At 43.6% G+C, this 23006-nt stretch overlaps 1 protein-coding gene across 1 annotated transcript in view; it reads right to left on the minus strand.

Moving 5' to 3' along the window:
* The window catches only part of LOC130274604 (secreted Ly-6/uPAR-related protein 1-like), a 51482-nt gene that overhangs the window by 22378 nt on the left and 6098 nt on the right, over positions 1 to 23006 (minus strand). Inside the window, exon 2 of the mRNA XM_056523039.1 lies at positions 13281 to 13400. Coding sequence (XP_056379014.1) covers positions 13281 to 13400 — 120 coding nt within the window. The remainder of the gene's footprint in view (positions 1 to 13280; positions 13401 to 23006) is intronic.

A 23006-nucleotide genomic window follows, 5' to 3' on the forward strand; every position in this document is an offset into this window, starting at 1 on the left:
AGCAGAGATCCGCTGGATTTAGGGGAGAATTTAGGTCCAGTGATCTTGCGGTGAGTAGCGGGGAATTGCTTAGTATATCCGCTATGTTAGAGGCCGAGGCTGCAAGGCTTTGGCCTAGTAATTAGTCTGGTAAGCTGCGGAGGTCCTACCTCTTCCAGAGTCAGCAACCCAAGAGAGGGATCAAGATGGTGCGGGTCCCTTATATGGGCAGGGGCCGGCCGTTTTGGATTGGTCCGTAACGACTGTCACTCACCGTTACAGTGCATTGTGGGTGAACACGTCATGGGAACCTCCAAAGGTCCTAAAGCAAAACCATAGAGTTCTAACCTAATCACATGACCCGCAGGTCCTGCTATGCTCTGAACAGGTAGATAACTAAATATATACATTTTATACTTATAATTATATAAATATTAAATAAAACTGCTATATACTTATTGACTAAGTGAGAGGTGACAAGGGGAGATCTACAAAAGAGGAACTAGGGACTCTGGCTATGGGGACCTCTTACACAGGTATCGTATATAATACGGTACCTGGACACCACTTAATCTTTTCAAGACTGTATCCCTAATTTCGTCGACGTCATATTACCTGTGGAATTATCACAAGAATCCAATGAAACAGCTTGGAGTGATAACAATGAACCATTGCTGATTAAATGAATCATTCGCACTTTTACAGTCAGGGGGGTGCTGAGAGGCAGGGGCTGGAACACGTGGTATCTCGCCTGGCAGAGGGCTGCCAGCTCAATGCTCACCAGAATGGGTACTCAATCAACTAATAAATTCTAATTAAATTTAATTAAATAAAAATGAAAATGACATGAAAAAATCTCTTCATCCTCTTAAATTTTGATGCCATATGGCCTCCCTGCTGCCACATCCAGACGCTCTGTGGCAGTGATTCTAATAGCGATGCCTGTAATCTGCACGTCATACTGAATAACAGTATTATTTCACTAACCCAATACACTCCCTATGCGTGTTAAGACAAGGCAAAGTGTTCTACACCCCTATTGAGCCTCTCTGTAGGCCAGAAATAGCTGTTTTTAATACAGATTCGGCGCAAATAAATTTGACCTGAAACTAATTTTTGCGGAAAATTTGGCGAATTGGCCGAATCGATTTTTTAAAAAGTTAGCTCATCTCTAGCTGTGGGTACCGGGTTAATAATTGGGAGTTAGCGCTGTTTTTGGGGCTAACGCTAAGCCCCGGCTTAGTAATGGACTCCGTCTATAAGACGTCTTCCACTGCTAAGCCTGTCAAGGAAATTAAATTTTTTTTAAACACAACACGTTGACGTTAAAATTATTTTTTTTTTTAATAAAACGCGGGTAATCAACATAGTCCACCCAATCCAAAGTAGTCCTCTGCATAAACGGATCTGAAATGAGAAGGACATTTATTGTCACCTGCTCGCACATCTCCAGCCCGCGTTGCATGACTACAACTCCCAGCATGCCCTCACTGTAAGGGCATGCTGGGAGTTATAGTAATGCGACAAGGGGCTGGTGGTAGATGTGCAGGCGGGTGACAAGAGAGCCAGGGAAGCTTGTCACCCGCTCGCTTATCTCCAGCCACCAGTGCTGCACGACAACAACTGTCAGCATGCCCTTACAATAAGGACATGCTGGGAGTTGTAGTTGTGCGGCATAGGCAGGAGATGTGCGGGCAGGTGACAAGCTTGTCACCTGCCCCTGCCGAATGACTATAACTCCCTGCATGTCCCTATTGTTAGAGAATGCTGGGAGTTATAGTCGTGTGGTGCAGGCTGGTGACAAGGAAGCCAGGGAAGCGGGGGAAAATGAAGTTGCGTCACTGTAATTTCATATTTCCCTCTGGAAGCTGTGATTGGCCATGTGGTCCGGGCCAAACATAGGTCCACTCGGGAAATATGAAGTTACAGCGCCGACTGTTGGCCGGCTCCGCTCGTATCTACCACCTGCTTGCAAGCTGTTGGAACTATAACTCCCAGCATGTCCTCACTGTAAGGGAATGCTGGGAGTTGTAGTCCTGTAATAGTTTGCGGCGGGTGGTAGATGCAGGCGGGTGGCTGGGGAGCAAAGCTGTGTAAAAAGTCGCACAGAAGTCGTAGATGCAGCTTTTTTGGGTGACTTTTAAAAAAATGCTGTCAAAGGCCGTGTCTGACCCGGATTACACTTGCATTTCTTTTCCTACTGCAAAGTGAAGATTGCTTAGGTAGGGCTGATTGGTACTTCATGCTCACCCTCAAAAGTTGCACGAAAAATAGCTGGGGCGCATGTGTGACTTTTTGTAAGTAAATAAAAAAAAAAAAAAAAAAGCTCTAAATCCTTTAATAAATCTCCCTGTCTATATTTTTTTCTTTTTCATTGTCTCCATTAGGAGGTTCATATCATTTTCCTGCTTTACTGTTCTTCAATTTACTGCTGGGCTCCCCCGAAAGGTCAAGTGAGGTCAACCTGACCCTCTCTGCATACAGTACAGTGCGCATGTATCTCTGGTGCTTCTATAGAGATACATAAGGGGGGTGTGTGGACCCCGTATTATGCCCAAGGTCAGACCCTCCAAGCAGTAGTCACTTTGAAGTCCCCCCTTACACAAAGCCAATCATGGCCCTGCTTCAGTGAGACCGCTGCTCATGGTCCCTCTCACACACAGACTGCTGCTCATGGTCCTTCTCACATAGAGACCGCTGCTCATGGTCCTTCTCACACACAGACTGCTGCTCATGGTCCCTCTCACACACAGACTGCTGCTCATGGTCCTTCTCACATAGAGACCGCTGCTCATGGTCCCTCTCACACACATACTGCTGCTCATGGTCCTTCTCACATAGAGACCGCTGCTCATGGTCCTTCTCACACACAGACTGCTGCTCATGGTCCTTCTCACATAGAGACCGCTGCTCATGGTCCCTCTCACACACAGACTGCAGCTCATGGTCCTTCTCACACACAGACTGCTGCTCATGGTTCTTCTCACCCACAGACTGCTGCTCATGGTTCCTCTCACATAGATACTGCTGCTCATGGTCCCTCTCACACACAGACTGCTGCTCATGGTCCCTCTCACACACAGACTGCAGCTCATGGTCCCTCTCACACACAGACTGCAGCTCATGGTCCCTCTCACACACAGACTGCTGCTCATGGTCCCTCTCAGACACAGACTGCTGCTCATGGTCCCTCTCACACACAGACTGCTGCTCGTGGTCCTTCTCACACACAGACTGCTGCTCTTGGTTCCTCTCACACACAGACTGCTGCTCATGGTCCCTCTCACACACAGACTGCTGCTCATGGTCCCTCTCAGACACAGACTGCTGCTCATGGTCCCTCTCACACACAGACTGCTGCTCGTGGTCCTTCTCACACACATACTGCTGCTCATGGTCCCTCTCACACACAGACTGCTGCTCATGGTCCCTCTCACACACAGACTGCAGCTCATGGTCCTTCTCACACACAGACTGCTGCTCATGGTTCTTCTCACACACAGACTGCTGCTCATGGCCCCTCTCACATAGATACTGCTGCTCATGGTCCCTCTCACACACAGACTGCTGCTCATGGTCCCTCTCACACACAGACTGCAGCTCATGGTCCCTCTCACACACAGACTGCAGCTCATGGTCCCTCTCACACACAGACTGCTGCTCATGGTCCCTCTCAGACACAGACTGCTGCTCATGGTCCCTCTCACACACAGACTGCTGCTCGTGGTCCTTCTCACACACAGACTGCTGCTCTTGGTTCCTCTCACACACAGACTGCTGCTCATGGTCCCTCTCACACACAGACTGCTGCTCATGGTCCCTCTCAGACACAGACTGCTGCTCATGGTCCCTCTCACACACAGACTGCTGCTCGTGGTCCTTCTCACACACATACTGCTGCTCATGGTCCCTCTCACATAGAGACTGCTGCTCATTGTCCCTCTCACATAGAGACTGCTGCTCATGGTCCCTCTCACACACAGACTGCAGCTCATGGTCCTTCTCACACACAGACTGCTGCTCATGGTCCCTCTCACACACAGACTGCAGCTCATGGTCCCTCTCACACACAGACTGCAGCTCATGGTCCTTCTCACACACAGACTGCTGCTCATGGTCCCTCTCACACACAGACTGCAGCTCATGGTCCTTCTCACACACAGACTGCAGCTCATGGTCCTTCTCACACACAGACTGCAGCTCAGGGTCCCTCTCACACACAGACTGCTGCTCATGGTTCCTCTCACACACAGACTGCTGCTCATGGTCCCTCTCACACACAGACTGCTGCTCATGGTCTCTCTCAGACACAGACTGCTGCTCATGGTCCCTCTCACACACAGACTGCTGCTCGTGGTCCTTCTCACACACATACTGCTGCTCATGGTCCCTCTCACATAGAGACTGCTGCTCATGGTCCCTCTCACATAGAGACTGCTGCTCATGGTCCCTCTCACACACAGACTGCAGCTCATGGTCCTTCTCACACACAGACTGCTGCTCATGGTCCCTCTCACACACAGACTGCAGCTCATGGTCCCTCTCAAACACAGACTGCAGCTCATGGTCCTTCTCACACACAGACTGCTGCTCATGGTCCCTCTCACACACAGACTGCAGCTCATGGTCCTTCTCACACACAGACTGCTGCTCATGGTCCTTCTCACACACATACTGCTGCTCATGTCCCCTCTCACATAGAGACTGCTATTCATGGTCCTTCTCACACACAGATTGCAGCTCATGGTCCTTCTCACATAGAGACTGCTACTCATGGTCCTTCTCACACACAGACTGCAGCTCATGGTCCTTCTCACATAGAGACTGCTACTCATGGTCCTTCTCACACACAGACTGCAGCTCATGGTCCCTCTCACACACAGACTGCTGCTCATGGTCCTTCTCACATACAGACTGCTGCTCATGGTCCTTCTCACACACAGACTGCTGCTCATGGTCCTTCTCACACACAGACTGCTGCTCATGGTCCTTCTCACACACAGACTGCAGCTCATGGTCCTTCTCACACACAGACTGCTGCTCATGGTCCCTCTCAGACACAGACTGTTGCTCATGGTTCCTCTCACACACAGACTGCAGCTCATGGTCCTTCTCACACTCAGACTGCAGCTCATGGTCCTTCTCACATAGAGACCGCTGCTCATGGTCCTTCTCACACACAGACTGCTGCTCATGGTCCTTCTCACATAGAGACCGCTGCTCATGGTCCTTCTCACACACAGACTGCTGCTCATGGTCCTTCTCACATAGAGACCGCTGCTCATGGTCCTTCTCACACACAGACTGCTGCTCATGGTTCCTCTCACACACAGACTGCAGCTCATGATCCTTCTCACACACAGACTGCAGCTCATGGTCCCTCTCAGACACAGACTGCTGCTCATGGTCCTTCTCACATAGAGACCGCTGCTCATGGTCCTTCTCACACACAGACTGCTGCTCATGGTCCTTCCCACACACAGACTGCTGCTCATGGTCCCTCTCACCTACAGACTGCTGCTCATGGTCCTTCTCACACACAGACTGCTGCTCATAATCCTTCTCACACAGAGACCGCTGCTCATGGTCCTTCTCACATAGAGACTGCTGCTCATGGTGCCTCTCACACACAGACTGCTGCTCATGGTCCTTCTCACATAGAGACTGCTGCTCATTGTCCCTCTCACCCACAGACTGCTGCTCATGGTCCCTCTCACACACAGACTGCTGCTCATGGTTCCTCTCACACACAGACTGCTGCTTATGGTCCTTCTCACACAGAGGCCGCTGCTCATGGTCCTTCTCACATAGAGACTACTGTTCATGGTCCTTCTCACACACAGACTGCTGCTCATGGTCCTTCTCACACACAGACTGCTGCTCATGGTCCCTCTCACACACAGACTGCTGCTCATGTCCCCTCTCACATAAACACTGCTGCTCATGGTCCTTCTCGCACACAGACTGCTGCTCATGGTCCTTCTCGCACACAGACTGCTGCTCATGGTCCTTCTCACACACAGACTGCTGCTCATGTCCCCTCTCACATAAAGACTGCTGCTCATGGTCCCTCTCACATAGAGACTGCTGCTCATGGTCCCTCTCACACACAGACTGCTGCTCATGGTTCCTCTCACATAGAGACTGCTGCTCATGGTCCCTCTCACACACAGACTGCTGTTCATGGTCCTTCTCCCACACAGACTGCTGTTCATGGTCCTTCTCACACACAGACTGCTGTTCCTGGTTCCTCTCACATAGAGACTGCTGCTCATGGTCCTTCTCACACACAGACTGCTGCTCATGGTCCCTCTCAAACACAGACTGCTGCTCATGGTCCTTCTCGCACACAGACTGCTGCTCATGGTTCTTCTCACACACAGACTGTTGCTCATGGTCCCTCTCACACACAGACTGCTGCTCATGGTCCCTCTCACACACAGACTGCTGCTCATGGTCCTTCTCGCACACAGACTGCTGCTCATGGTCCTTCTCACACACAGACTGCTGCTCATGGTCCTTCTCGCACACAGACTGCTGCTCATGGTCCCTCTCACACACAGACTGCTGCTCATGGTCCCTCTCACACACAGACTGCTGCTCATGGTCCTTCTCGCACACAGACTGCTGCTCATGGTCCCTCTCACACACAGACTGCTGCTCATGGTTCCTCTCACATAGAGACTGCTGCTCATGGTCCCTCTCACACACAGACTGCTGTTCATGGTCCTTCTCCCACACAGACTGCTGTTCATGGTCCTTCTCACACAGAGACTGCTTCTCATGGTCCTTCTCACACACAGACTGCTGTTCATGGTCCTTCTCACACACAGACTGCTGCTCATGGTCCCTCTCACACACAGACTGCTGCTCATGGTCCTTCTCGCACACAGACTGCTGCTCATGGTCCTTCTCACACACAGACTGCTGTTCATGGTCCTTCTCACACACAGACTGCTGCTCATGGTCCCTCTCACACACAGACTGCTGCTCATGGTCCTTCTCGCACACAGTCTGCTGCTCATGGTCCTTCTCACACACAGACTGCTGCTCATGGTCCTTCTCACACACAGACTGCTGCTCATGGCCCCTCTCACATAGAGACTGCTGCTCATGGTCCCTCTCACACACAGACTGCTGCTCATGGTTCCTCTCACATAGAGACTGCTGCTCATGGCCCCTCTCACATAGAGACTGCTGCTCATGGTCCTTCTCACACACAGACTGCTGCTCATGGTCCTTCTCACACACCGACTGCTGTTCATGGTCCTTCTCACACACAGACTGCTGTTCATGGTCCTTCTCACACACAGACTGCTGCTCATGGTCCCTCTCACACACAGACTGCTGCTCATGGTCCTTCTCGCACACAGACTGCTGCTCATGGTCCTTCTCACACACAGACTGCTGCTCATGGCCCCTCTCACATAGAGACTGCTGCTCATGGCCCCTCTCACATAGAGACTGCTGCTCATGGTCCTTCTCACACACAGACTGCTGCTTATGGCCCCTCTCACATAGAGACTGCTGCTCATGGCCCCTCTCACATAGAGACTGCTGCTCATGGTCCCTTTCACACACAGACTGCTGCTCATGGTTCTTCTCACATAGAGACTGCTGCTCATGATCCATCTCACATAGAGACTGCTGCTCATGGTCCCTTTCACACACAGACTGCTGCTCATGGTTCTTCTCACATAGAGACTGCTGCTCATGATCCATCTCACACACAGACTGCTGCTCATGGTCCTTCTCACACACAGACTGCTGCTCATGGTCCCTCTCACATAGAGACTGCTGCTCATCGTCCTTCTCACGCAAAGACTGCTGCTCATGTTACTTCTTACACAGAGACTGCTGCTCATGGTCCCTCTCACACACAGACTGCAGCTCATGGTCCTTCTCACACACAGACTGCTTCTCATGGTCCCTCTCACATAGAGACTACTGCTCATGGTCCTTCTCATGCAGAGACTGCTGCTCATGGTCCCTCTCACACACAGACTGCTGCTTATGGCCCCTCTCACACACAGACTGCTGCTTATGGCCCCTCTCACATAGAGAGAGACTGCTGATGAATTTCTCACCATTGTCAGACATTCTAGATAGAAATTAACACACAAAGTCATTACATGATACAATGGCCCTCATTTACTAACAGGATCCCGACACTTTTTGTAGGGTTTTGCGCCAGAATTCTGTCTTTGCCAGAATTTGCACCAGAATTTGTGCCAGAATCAAAATCACTCAGAGTGAAAAAAAAATAAAATACACAAGCGGCGTTTTTCCCGACAAAAAAAGAGAAAAAACCCTCCGAGTGCGTAGAAAACTCACAGGAAAACCTGTGAGTTTTGCTTCACAGAAATCCGACAGCTCAGGGCTGTCGGGAAATTACTCAAAATGGAGTAAATCCTGCTAGGGTCTGTTCCATGTTGGGGGTAGTAGTACAGGGGCTGAGGGATTGATCGCACCGGGTCTCACTTCTGAGACCCGATCCGATCAGATGTTATTAATCAGGGGATCGGGCGGCATGTTCCGATCCCCTCCAATGTACTGTGAACTTTCATTTTTAAATTCCACACCAGAAGCCCTGAATGGCCGGGACCGAGGAGCCAATCAGGGCTCCTGGCAGGGTTTTAATATAAAAGCGCTTTGGTGGGCAAAGATGTATAGAGTCGCTGGGGGGGTATATATCTGTCCCCTCCAGCGTTTCTATATATCTTTCCCCCTGCTGTGCTATTTCAAACTTAGTGCCCGCTGCACTTGAATAAATGTACTGCCCCCCCAGCTCTATTATATATCTATACTGACCCCCACTGCGCATATACTGACCCTCGCTGTGCATATTTATATATATATATACTGCCCCCCCAGCTGCGCATATTAATATTCATCTTCTCCCTCCCTGGCTGCCAATGAATGAAAACTCTATTAGCCGGGGAGCGGAGGGCTGCTGCCCGCTCTCGCTGCTAAGAGTTTGTCATTCATAGCGGGCAGCAGCTGCATATCATGCTGTGGGGGTCAGACATATGGATATATGTTTGACCCCCACAGCATGATATGCAGCAGACTTCCACTCCCCCGCTATTAGAGTTTTCATTCATTGGCAGCCAGGGGAGAGAAAACATTAAGATTAATATGCGCAGCTGGGGGGGTCAGTATATATATAAATATGCGCAGTGGGGGTCAGTATATGTGCAGCGGGGGTCAGTATAGATATATTATAGCGCTGGGGGGCAGTACATTTATTCAAGTGCAGTGGGCACTAAGTTTGATATAGCGCAGCAGGGGGAAAGATATATAGAAACACTGGAGGGGCCAGATATATACCCCCCCAGCGATTCTATACATCTTTGCCCACCACAGCACTTCTATATTAAAACTCTGCCAGGAGACCTGATTGGCTCCTGGGTCCCGGCCATTCGGGGCTTCTGGTGTGGAATTTAAAAATGAAAGTTTACAGTACATTGCAGGAGATCGGAACATGCCGCCCGCTCCCCTGCTTAATAACATCTGATCGTAGAACCGGTGCAATCAATCCCTCAGCCCCTGTACTACTACCCCCCAACATGGAACAGACCCTGTTCCATGATGGGGGTAGTAGTACAAGCAGGGCTGCCATCAAAAATTTCGGGGCACCTTACAAAACTCAAGGCCTGCCCCCCCCCCCCCCCCCCTGTGGCCTGCCCCCAATTTTATTTTATCTTCTAGATATATATTTCTAATTAGATTAGAGCATTCATGGAGGGGGTGTGCCGGCCGCGGCTTCCTGTGGGGTACAGACATCAGCTTCCGGCAAACTGCCGGGGCCCCGTGCAGGAGATCACAAGGGGCCCAATGCTCCCCCCCCCCATTCCAAGGCCCGGGCATTTTAGTATGAGCAGCTATTTTTTTTGGTGGGGGTCTGACTGCTGAGACCCCCACCGATCACCTCAGTTAAAGTGGTTCTCCAGCTGTTGGAAAGCTAAAACTCCCATCATTCTGGAGAGCCTCAGGCAATGGGAGTTGTAGTTTTGTAACAGCTGAAGAGACACAGATTGAACACAGTTTTACCCATCATCACTGCAGAATTTACAAGTGACTACAGCTCTGATGGGACAGTCAGGAGAACACACAATGATATCAGTGACCTGAGTGACGTCTTCTGACTTCTCTGTTATCTTTTCTTCTTCATCTGGTCAAGAGACCAGGTCTTCCTCCAGCTCCATCTTCTCTGCAGAGTCTGACATCCAGACATCATTGGCTCCTCACTGTCAGCAGATCCTCATCCTCTGCATGAAGACAGTAATCATTATAACCTTGTCAGAAAGTGTAACCTAAATAAAATACTGCCCAACACTGTACCCTAAATAAAATACTGCCCCACACTGTACCCGAAATAAAATACTCCCGCACACTGTACACTGAATATAATACTGCCCCACACTGTACCCTGAATATAATACTGCTATACACTGTACCCTGAATATAATACTGCTATACACTGTACCCACTAAATATAATCCTGCCACACACTGTACCCTGAATATAATACTGCCCCACACTGTACCCTGAATATAATACTGCTATACACTGTACCCTGAATATAATACTGCTATACACTGTACCCACTAAATATAATCTTGCCACACACCGTGCCCTGAATATAACACTGATGTACACTGTACCCACTAAATTTAATACTGCTATACACTGTACCCTGAATATAATCCTGCCACACACCATACCCTGAATATGACAATGCTGTACACTGTACCCACTAAATATAATACTGCTATACACTGTATCCACTAAATATAATCCTGCCACACACTGTACCCTGAATATAATACTGCCACACACTGTACCCTGAATATAATACTGCCACACACTATACCCACTAAATATAATACTGCCACACACTGTACCCAGAATATAACACTGCTGTACACTGTACCCTGAATATAATACTGCTATACACTGTACCCTGAATATAATACTGCCACACACTGTAACCTGAATATAATACTGCCACACACTGTAGCCTGAATGTAATACTGCCACACACTGTAACCTGAATATAATACTGCCACACACTGTACCCTGAATATAATACTGCCACACAATGTACCCAGAATATAATACTGCTATACACTGTACCCTGAATATAATACTGCTATACACTGTACCCTGAATATAATACTGCTATACACTGTACCCTGAATATAATACTGCTATACACTGTGCCCACTAAATATAATCCTGCCACACACTGTACCCTGAATATAATACTGCTATACACTGTACCCTGAATATAATACTGCCACACAATGTACCCAGAATATAATACTGCTATACACTATACCCTGAATATAATACTGCTATACACTGTACCCTGAATATAATACTGCTATACACTGTGCCCACTAAATATAATCCTGCCACACACTGTACCCTGAATATAATACTGCTATACACTGTACCCTGAATATAATACTGCTTTACACTGTACCCACTAAATATAATACCTCTTATGCTCTGTGTCCTCATCATTCCTCATCACCCCCATAACCCCCGCCAAACCTCTCCTCATCACTACTATAACCCCCCCGCAACTCTCCTCATCACTACTATAACCCCCCTCTGCACCTCTCCTCATCACTACTATAACCCCCTGCACCTCTCCTCATCACTACTATAACCCCCCCGCACCTCTCCTCATCACTACTATAACCCCCCTCTGCACCTCTCCTCATCACTACTATAACCCCCCTGCACCTCTCCTCATCACTACTATAACCCCCCCAACACCTCTCCTCATTACTACTATAACCCCCCCTGCACCTCTCCTCATCACTACTATAACCCCCCCTGCACCTCTCCTCATCACTACTATAACCCCCTGCACCTCTCGTCATCACTACTATAACCCCCCACACCTCTCCTCATCACTACTATGGCCCCCCCCCTGCACCTCTCCTCATCACTACTACAACCCCCGCACCTCTCCTCATCACTACTATAACCCCCCTCTGCACCTCTCCTCATCACTACTATAACCCCCCGCACCTCTCCTCATCACTACTATAACCCCCCGAACCTCTCCTGATCACTACTATAACCCCCCGCACCTCTCCTCATCACTACTATAACCCCCCACACCTCTCCTCATCACTACTATAGCCCCCCCCTGCACCTCTCCTCATCACTACTACAACCCCCTGCATCTCTCACCACCCCCATAACACCCCCCTGCACCTCTCATCACCCCATAACACCCCCCTGCACCTCTCATCACCCCATAACACCCCCCTGCACCTCTCATCACCCCCATAACACCCCCTGCACCTCTCATCACCCCATAACACCCCCTGCACCTCTCATTACCCCCATAACCCCCATCTCATCACCCCTATAACCTCCCCATGCACCTAATTACCCCCATTACACCCCCTGCACCTCTCATTACCCCCATAATCCCCCCTCTCATCACCCCCAAACCCCCCCTCTCATCACCCCCATAACCCCCCTCTCATCACCCCCATAACCCCCCCTCTCATCACCCCCCATAACCTCCCAATGCACCTCATCACCCCCCCATGCACCTCTCATCACCCCTATAACACCCCAAGCACCTCTCATCACCATTGTAGTCTGCAAACAACCCCCCCCCCCCCCTTCACTTACCCTGCCGCGGGGTTCGATGCAGCTGCTGCTCCGGTCACAGTGTTCCACTGCACGGGGAGGAATCGTTCGAGAGGATGCTGGACTGGAGATCGCACCGGGACAGGTCAGGTGACTGGAGTAGACGTGCCTGTCTGCGCGGGGCACGTCAACTCCCATCAGCCCCTGGCCTGTCCGGCCCTGCCGTACTTCTTAAGGGGCCCGAGCCCTAGAAAGGGCGGGCCTCATAGTCCTGCGTGCCCACCGGGCTATGAGGCTCGGTCATAGTTCTGACGGGCACCCAGCCAGGAGTCAGTGAGTGACAGTTGCAGTCACTCACTGACAAGCCGGGGAAAAAAATAAAAATAAAAGGTACAGGGACGTCCGGGCCTCCCTGAAGCTCCGGGCCCCATACAAGTGTATGGGTTGTACCCCCCTGAGTACAAGAACTAATGTAGTCAGAATTTGCAGGGACTTTTTTCTGTCGCACAGAATACATTTTGTGCGACAGAAAAAAAACCCGCAACAGAAAGAAAGGGAAATTGAGCGACAGATTAGTAAATCACAAGGAAAAAAAAGATGAGTAAACTGAAAGGAAAAACCCCAACCGACACTCCAGTCTTTGTAAATGAGGACCAATGTTATAAGGACCGGCTCACCAGTGTTCGAGCTGTGGGTTATGGTCCGGCAGCCTTTGGCCTCCTCTGGACAATTCTTCACTTGGTTGCAGTTCTGGACTTCAGTTTCTTCATAACAAAAGTAACATTGAAGAGACTGAGCTGAATAAAGACAAAAGACAGAAAGGAAGAAGAACGTGAGCCTCAGGGGACAGAGACATCTAGGACCGAATTATTACTTATACACTATAATGGCAGGAGCATCATCTATACTATGATATTCTGTAAAGAGGGGACGGTATTATAGTAGTTATATTCTTGTATATAGGAGCAGTATTATAGTAGTTATATTCTTGTATATAGGAGCAGTATTATAGTAGTTATATTCTTGTATATAGGAGCAGTATTATAGTAGTTATATTCTTGTATATAGGAGCAGTATTATAGTAGTTATTTTCTTGTATATAGGGGCAGTATTATAGTAGTTATATTCTTGTATATAGGAGGCAGTATTATAGTAGTTATATTCTTGTATATAGGAGCAGTATTATAGTAGTTATATTCTTGTATATAGGAGCAGTATTATAGTAGTTATATTCTTGTATATAGGAGCAGTATTATAGTAGGTATATTCTTGTATATAGGAGGCAGTATTATAGTAGTTATATTCTTGTACATAGGAGCAGTATTAAAGTAGTTATATTCTTGTATATAGGAGCAGTATTATAGTAGTTATATTCTTGTATATAGGAGGCAGTATTATAGTATTTCTATTCTTGTAGATTGGAGCAGTATTATAGTAGTTCTATTCTTGTATATAGGAGCAGTATTATAGTAGTTATATTCTTGTATATAGGAGCAGTATTATAGTAGTTATATTCTTGTATATAGGAGCAGTATTATAGTAGTTATTTTCTTGTATATAGGGGCAGTATTATAGTAGTTATATTCTTGTATATAGGAGGCAGTATTATAGTAATTATATTCTTGTATATAGGAGCAGTATTATAGTAGTTATATTCTTGTATATAGGAGCAGTATTATAGTAGTTATATTCTTGTATATAGGAGCAGTATTATAGTAGTTATATTCTTGTATATAGGAGCAGTATTATAGTAGTTATTTTCTTGTATATAGGGGCAGTATTATAGTAGTTATATTCTTGTATATAGGAGGCAGTATTATAGTAGTTATATTCTTGTATATAGGAGCAGTATTATAGTAGTTATATTCTTGTATATAGGAGCAGTATTATAGTAGTTATATTCTTGTATATAGGAGCAGTATTATAGTAGTTATATTCTTGTATATAGGAGCAGTATTATAGTAGGTATATTCTTGTATATAGGAGGCAGTATTATAGTAGTTATATTCTTGTACATAGGAGCAGTATTAAAGTAGTTATATTCTTGTATATAGGAGCAGTATTATAGTAGTTATATTCTTGTATATAGGAGGCAGTATTATAGTAGTTATATTCTTGTATATAGGAGCAGTATTATAGTAGTTATATTCTTGTATATAGGAGCAGTATTATAGTAGTTATATTCTTGTATATAGGAGCAGTATTATAGTAGTTATTTTCTTGTATATAGGGGCAGTATTATAGTAGTTATATTCTTGTATATAGGAGGCAGTATTATAGTAGTTATATTCTTGTATATAGGAGCAGTATTATAGTAGTTATATTCTTGTATATAGGAGCAGTATTATAGTAGTTATATTCTTGTATATAGGAGCAGTATTATAGTAGTTATATTCTTGTATATAGGAGCAGTATTATAGTAGGTATATTCTTGTATATAGGAGGCAGTATTATAGTAGTTATATTCTTGTACATAGGAGCAGTATTAAAGTAGTTATATTCTTGTATATAGGAGCAGTATTATAGTAGTTATATTCTTGTATATAGGAGGCAGTATTATAGTATTTCTATTCTTGTAGATTGGAGCAGTATTATAGTAGTTCTATTCTTGTATATAGGAGCAGTATTATAGTAGTTATATTCTTGTATATAGGAGGCAGTATTATAGTAGTTATATTCTTGTATATAGGAGGCAGTATTATAGTAGTTATATTCTTGTATATAGGAGCAGTATTATAGTAGTTATATTCTTGTATATAGGAGTCAGTATTATAGTAGTTTTATTCTTGTGTACAAGAGCAGTATTATAGTAGTTATATTCTTGTATATAGGGAGCAATATTATAGTAGTTATATTCTTGTATATAGGAGCAGTATTACAGTAGGTATATTCTTGTATATAAAAGACAGTATTATAGTAGTTCTATTCTTGTATATAGGAGTAGTATTATAGTAGTTATATTCTTGTATAGGAGGCAGTATTATAGTAGTTATATTCCTGTATATAGGAGCAGTATTATAGTAGTTATATTCTTGTATATAGGGAGCAGTATTATAATAATTATATTCTTGTATATAGGAGCAGTATTATAGTAGTTATATTCTTGTATATAGGAGGCAGTATTATAGTAGTTATATTCTTGTATATAGGGACAGTATTATAGTAGTTATATTCATGTATGTAGGGGCAGTATTATAGTAGTTATATTCTTGTATATAGGAGCAGTATTATAGTAGGTATATTCTTGTATATAGGAGACAGTATTATAGTAGTTATATTCTTGTATATAGGAGGCAGTATTATAGTAGTTATATTCTTGTATATAGGGACAGTATTATAGTAGTTATATTCCTGTATATAGGAGCAGTATTATAGTAGTTATATTCTTGTATATAGGAGGCAATATTATAGTAGTTATATTCTTGTATATAGGAGTCAGTATTATAGTAGTTATATTCTAGTGTATAGGAGCAGTATTATAGTAGTTATATTCTTGTATATAGGGAGCAGTATTATAATAATTATATTCTTGTATATAGGTGCAGTATTATAGTAGTTTTATTCTTGTATATAGGAGGCAGTATTATAGTAGTTCTATTCTTGTATATATGGACAGTATTATAGTAGTTCTATTCTTGTATATAGGAGCAGTATTATAGTAGTTATATTCTTGTATATAGGAGGCAGTATTATAGTAGTTCTATTCTTGTATATTGGAGCAGTATTATAGTAGTTCTATTCTTGTATATAGGAGCAGTATTATAGTAGTTATATTCTTGTATATAGGAGGCAGTATTATAGTAGTTATATTCTTGTATATAGGAGGCAGTATTATAGTAGTTATATTCTTGTATATAGGAGCAGTATTATAGTAGTTATATTCTTGTATATAGGAGTCAGTATTATAGTAGTTTTATTCTTGTGTACAAGAGCAGTATTATAGTAGTTATATTCTTGTATATAGGGAGCAATATTATAGTAGTTATATTCTTGTATATAGGAGCAGTATTACAGTAGGTATATTCTTGTATATAGAAGACAGTATTATAGTAGTTCTATTCTTGTATATAGGAGTAGTATTATAGTAGTTATATTCTTGTATAGGAGGCAGTATTATAGTAGTTATATTCCTGTATATAGGAGCAGTATTATAGTAGTTATATTCTTGTATATAGGGAGCAGTATTATAATAATTATATTCTTGTATATAGGAGCAGTATTATAGTAGTTATATTCTTGTATATAGGAGGCAGTATTATAGTAGTTATATTCTTGTATATAGGGACAGTATTATAGTAGTTATATTCATGTATGTAGGGGCAGTATTATAGTAGTTATATTCTTGTATATAGGAGCAGTATTATAGTAGGTATATTCTTGTATATAGGAGACAGTATTATAGTAGTTATATTCTTGTATATAGGAGGCAGTATTATAGTAGTTATATTCTTGTATATAGGGACAGTATTATAGTAGTTATATTCCTGTATATAGGAGCAGTATTATAGTAGTTATATTCTTGTATATAGGAGGCAATATTATAGTAGTTATATTCTTGTATATAGGAGTCAGTATTATAGTAGTTATATTCTAGTGTATAGGAGCAGTATTATAGTAGTTATATTCTTGTATATAGGGAGCAGTATTATAATAATTATATTCTTGTATATAGGTGCAGTATTATAGTAGTTATATTCTTTTATATAGGAGGCAGTATTATAGTAGTTATATTCTTGTATATATGGACAGTATTATAGTAGTTATATTCTTGTATGTAGGGGCAGTATTGTAGTAGTTATATTCTTGTATATAGGAGCAGTATTATAGTAGTTATATTCATGTATATAGGAGCAGTATTATAGTAGTTATATTCTTGTATATAGGAGCAGTATTATAGCAGTTATATTCTTGTATATAGGAGCAGTATTATAGTAGTTGTATTCTTGTATATAGGAGCAGTATTATAGTAGTTATATTCTTGTATATAGGAGCAGTATTATAGAAGTTATATTCTTCTATATAGGAGGTAGTATTATAGTAGTTATATTCTTGTATATAGGAGCAGTATTATAGTATTATTCTTGTATATAGGAGCAGTATTATAGTATTATTCTTGTATATAGATTCAGTATTATAGTATTATTCTTTTAAAAAAGGAGCAGTATTATAGTATTATTCTTGTATATAGCAGCAGTATTATAGTAGTTATATTCTTGTATATAGGAGGCAGTATTATAGTATTATTCCTGTATATAGGAGCAGTATTATAGTATTATTCTTGTATATAGGAGCAGTATTACAGTATTATTCTTGGATATGGGGGCAGTATTATAGTATTATTCTTGTATATTGCCTTCCATATAGTAAGTTCCTAAATGACCCCGGAAGTATAAAGTGACATTTATGAATCTTCCTCATATCTTGCGGCGGTAACTTGCGGTTTTTGTATTTTCTTACTATATTTTGAATGCCTCAATTGTTTCCAATAAATCTTCTGTGTAATGTAACCTGAGAATAACTTGGCTGACATGAGAATTGTCCCTGTATAAACTCCAGAAGGAAAATGTGTAGAGTTATGTGAATCACTGGATTGGACATTTAACCCTTTACACAGCCTTGTTTTAGCCTTGAGGATACAATACATGTTTTTTTCCTCCTCGTCTTTTAAAATCCATAAAGCTTTCAGTTTTTCCCCCTACAGATAAATATGAGGCCTTGATTATTTGCGCCACCAATTGCTTCTTTCAGTTTTGAAAAGGCCTCTGAAAGATGAAAGCAGCGATCTGATTGGTTGCTATGGGCTACACTATATGCTATACTTTTCCTTTGGACCGGTATTGATAAATCTCCCCATTATCTTTCTTCTATATGTCCTTACAATTAACAATATCCAATTTATACAGGTTTTATTTCATTTTATTTTATTACTTTAACCCGATAACGACCATGGACGAGTATAGACGTCCAGGTTGGCGGGCGTTCCCGCACCTGGACATCTATACTCATCCATTATTCTCGTGGGTGCTGCCCAGTGCACCCACGAGATCGCGGCAGGGACTCGGCTGTATCACACAGCCGGGACCCTGCTGCACTGCCAGGACCGAAGTAAACTTCGGTCCCGGCAGTTTTAACCCTTACAGCCGCGGTCAGAAGTGACCGCGGGCTGTAAGTGTTATGACAGAGGGAGGGAGCTCCCTCTGTCACCCCTGCAGCACCCCGCATCGCGATCGCGGGGTGCTGTGTGTGTCCGCGGCTGGCCGGGACCTGCCGCACTGCCGGGAGTGAAGTTCACTTCACTCCCGGCAGTTTAACCCTTACAGCCGCGGTCAGAAGTGACCGCGCGCTGTAGGGAGTTCTGACAGAGGGAGGGGGCTCCCTCTGTCTCTCCTGCAGCACCCCGCATCGCGATCGCGGGGTGCTGCTTCATACCTGGGCAGCCGGGGGTCCTACAAAGACCCACAGGTCTGCCCTGGGTATTGCCTGAAAGGACGTGCCAGAGGCACGTCCTGATATGCTGCCTGCTAGTGAAAACTGGCAGGCAGCATATAACTGCAAATACTAAGTATTCCAAAGCATTAAAAAGTGTAAAAATAAATAAATAAATAAAATAAAAGTGTAAAAATAAATAAAATTGTAATAAAAGTGTAAAAAATAAATAAATAAATAAAATTAAAAAAAATATATATATATTTATATATACATATATATATATATATACATATATTATATATATATATATATATATATATATATATATATATATATATTAAAAATACATTTATTAAATGAACCTAATAAAAAAAAATGCATAATGTGTAGGATCGCATTGGCGGACATCCGCAGCATGTAATATGCTGCGGATGTCCACCATGTGATCCTACACATTATGCAGCAGTCACGGTAATGAGCTCGCTGCTGCGGCTGGGTAGCTTTGTGTGTCCACTCATAGCGGCGGATTTCCCGCCAGCAGTCATGAGCGGACACACTGAGCTACCCAGCCGCAGCAGTGATGGATATATTCGCCATGAGCGGGTGCTTATTCCCACAACATGGCAGATATATCCATCAGGAGCCTTAACTGTCACAGACAGACGCGTTATACTGCCAGCCGACCAAGGACTAATCAGAGAGGTCCCTGGTGCAGCCAATAACTTGTAGGGGTGCGGTATATAAATGGGGTCACTTGTGGGGGTGGGGGTACTGTTCTGCCCTGAAAGCCAAATGGCGCTCCTCTCCTTCTGAGTCCTACCACGCGGCCAAGGAACCATATATGGCCAAAGCGGGGGTATTTCCGAACATGGGACAAGCAGCTAAATAAAATATAGGGTGCATTTCTTTCAATATCAGAAGTGATGTACAAAAAATATGCCCCCCAAATGATGCATTTGTGAAAAATTGCAAATTTCGAATTTTTAACACTGACTTTGTAATAATTCCTGCCAAAAAACTATGGTGTTAAAATACTCACTGTACCCCCTAGCGAATACCTTAAGGGGTCTAGTTTTTAAAATGGGGTCATTTGGGAGGGGTGTTCCTATGTTCTACTACCTTTTAATTTCTGCAAACCTTGCATAGCACATAAAAAAAGATGCACTTTTTAAATTTTCTAAATTTTCTAAATTTCAAGTTAAATTGTTAGGCTTCTAACTAATTTAAAATGTTAATTAAAAACAAAAAAAATGACGTCAAAATAAAGTAGACATCTGAAAGTATAAGTTTCATAAACTATTTGGTCATATGTATAAATATATGCAACCTATTAGTGTTTAAATAGCAAAAAATCGTAATTTTTTGTAAAAATTTCATGATTTTTTGCATTGTGACAAAAAAACAATGTCAGAATTATCGTGACTGCCAAAACGTTACCAGAGTTATTCTCTAATAAAGACAGACATCCCCGATTTGAAAAAACAGGCCTGGTCTTTCAGGGGCGTACAGGTTTATTTGTATTAGTCCTTAAGGGGTTAAAAAAAAAATTGTAAGAAAATTAGTTACATAAAATCATCCTTTCCGTATACTGGGATGTGTGAGTGTAACTTTTTGCGTGATCTTTTTTGGTCTTTTTTGGTCACATTTTGGTTTTGATATTTTTTTCTACATTTACCCCATTGACTGTGCAGTTTTCTTCATATAGGAGACTGTTACATCACAGAGCATTGTCTAGACTGGATACAAATATAACTTCTCAGCTGAGAGCAGGACTAGCTATGTACAATGTATCAGTCTGGAGTCCAGGATGTTTAGCTCACAGAGCATTGTCTAGACTGGATACAAATATAACTTCTCAGCTGAGGGCAGGACTAGCTATGTACAATGTATCAGTCTGGAGTCCAGGATGTTTAGCTCACAGAGCATTGTCTAGACTGGATACAATTGTATCACTTCTCAGCTGAGAGCAGGACTAGCTATGTACAATGTATCAGTCTGGAGTCCAGGATGTTTAGCTCACAGAGCATTGTCTAGACTGGATACAAATATAACTTCTCAGCTGAGGGCAGGACTAGCTATGTACAATGTATCAGTCTGGAGTCCAGGATGTTTAGCTCACAGAGCATTGTCTAGACTGGATACAATTGTATCACTTCTCAGCTGAGAGCAGGACTAGCTATGTACAATGTATCAGTCTGGAGTCCAGGATGTTTAGCTCACAGAGCATTGTCTAGACTGGATACAAATATAACTTCTCAGCTGAGGGCAGGACTAGCTATGTACAATGTATCAGTCTGGAGTCCAGGATGTTTAGCTCACAGAGCATTGTCTAGACTGGATACAATTGTATCACTTCTCAGCTGAGAGCAGGACTAGCTATGTACAATGTATCAGTCTGGAGTCCAGGATGTTTAGCTCACAGAGCATTGTCTAGACTGGATACAATTGTATCACTTCTCAGCTGAGTGCAGGACGAGCTATGTACAATGTATCAGTCTGGAGTCCAGGATGTTTAGCTCACAGAGCATTGTCTAGACTGGATACAATTGTATCACTTCTTGGCTGAGAGCAGGACTAGCTATATACAATGTATCAGTCTGGAGTCCAGGATGTTTAGCTCACAGAGCATTGTCTAGACTGGATACAATTGTATCACTTCTCAGCTGAGTGCAGGACTAGCTATATACAATGTATCAGTCTGGGGTCCGGGATGTTTAGCTCACAGAGCATTGTCTAGACTGGATACAATTGTATCACTTCTCAGCTGAGAGCAGGACTAGATATGTACAATGTATCAGTCTGGAGTCCAGGATGTTTAGCTCACAGAGCATTGTCTAGACTGGATACAATTGTATCACTTCTCAGCTGAGAGCAGGACAAGCTATGTACAATGTATCAGTCTGGAGTTCAGGATGTTTAGCTCACAGAGCATTGTCTAGACTGGATACAAATATCACTTCTCAGCTGAGGGCAGGACTAGCTATGTACAATGTATCAGTCTGGAGTCCAGGATGTTTAGCTCACAGAGCATTGTCTAGACTGTATACAATTGTATCACTTCTTGGCTGAGAGCAGGACTTGCTATATACAATGTATCAGTCTGGAGTCCAGGATGTTTAGCTCACAGAGCATTGTCTAGACTGGATACAAATATAACTTCTCAGCTGAGGGCAGGACTAGCTATGTACAATGTATCAGTCTGGAGTCCAGGATGTTTAGCTCACAGAGCATTGTCTAGACTGGATACAATTGTATCACTTCTCAGCTGAGAGCAGGACTAGCTATGTACAATGTATCAGTCTGGAGTCCAGGATGTTTAGCTCACAGAGCATTGTCTAGACTGGATACAATTGTATCACTTCTCAGCTGAGTGCAGGACGAGCTATGTACAATGTATCAGTCTGGAGTCCAGGATGTTTAGCTCACAGAGCATTGTCTAGACTGGATACAATTGTATCACTTCTTGGCTGAGAGCAGGACTAGCTATATACAATGTATCAGTCTGGAGTCCAGGATGTTTAGCTCACAGAGCATTGTCTAGACTGGATACAATTGTATCACTTCTCAGCTGAGTGCAGGACTAGCTATATACAATGTATCAGTCTGGGGTCCGGGATGTTTAGCTCACAGAGCATTGTCTAGACTGGATACAATTGTATCACTTCTCAGCTGAGAGCAGGACTAGATATGTACAATGTATCAGTCTGGAGTCCAGGATGTTTAGCTCACAGAGCATTGTCTAGACTGGATACAATTGTATCACTTCTCAGCTGAGAGCAGGACAAGCTATGTACAATGTATCAGTCTGGAGTTCAGGATGTTTAGCTCACAGAGCATTGTCTAGACTGGATACAAATATCACTTCTCAGCTGAGGGCAGGACTAGCTATGTACAATGTATCAGTCTGGAGTCCAGGATGTTTAGCTCACAGAGCATTGTCTAGACTGTATACAATTGTATCACTTCTTGGCTGA

Source organism: Hyla sarda, chromosome 5, assembly GCF_029499605.1.
Source record: "Hyla sarda isolate aHylSar1 chromosome 5, aHylSar1.hap1, whole genome shotgun sequence".
Lineage (NCBI taxonomy): Eukaryota > Metazoa > Chordata > Amphibia > Anura > Hylidae > Hyla > Hyla sarda.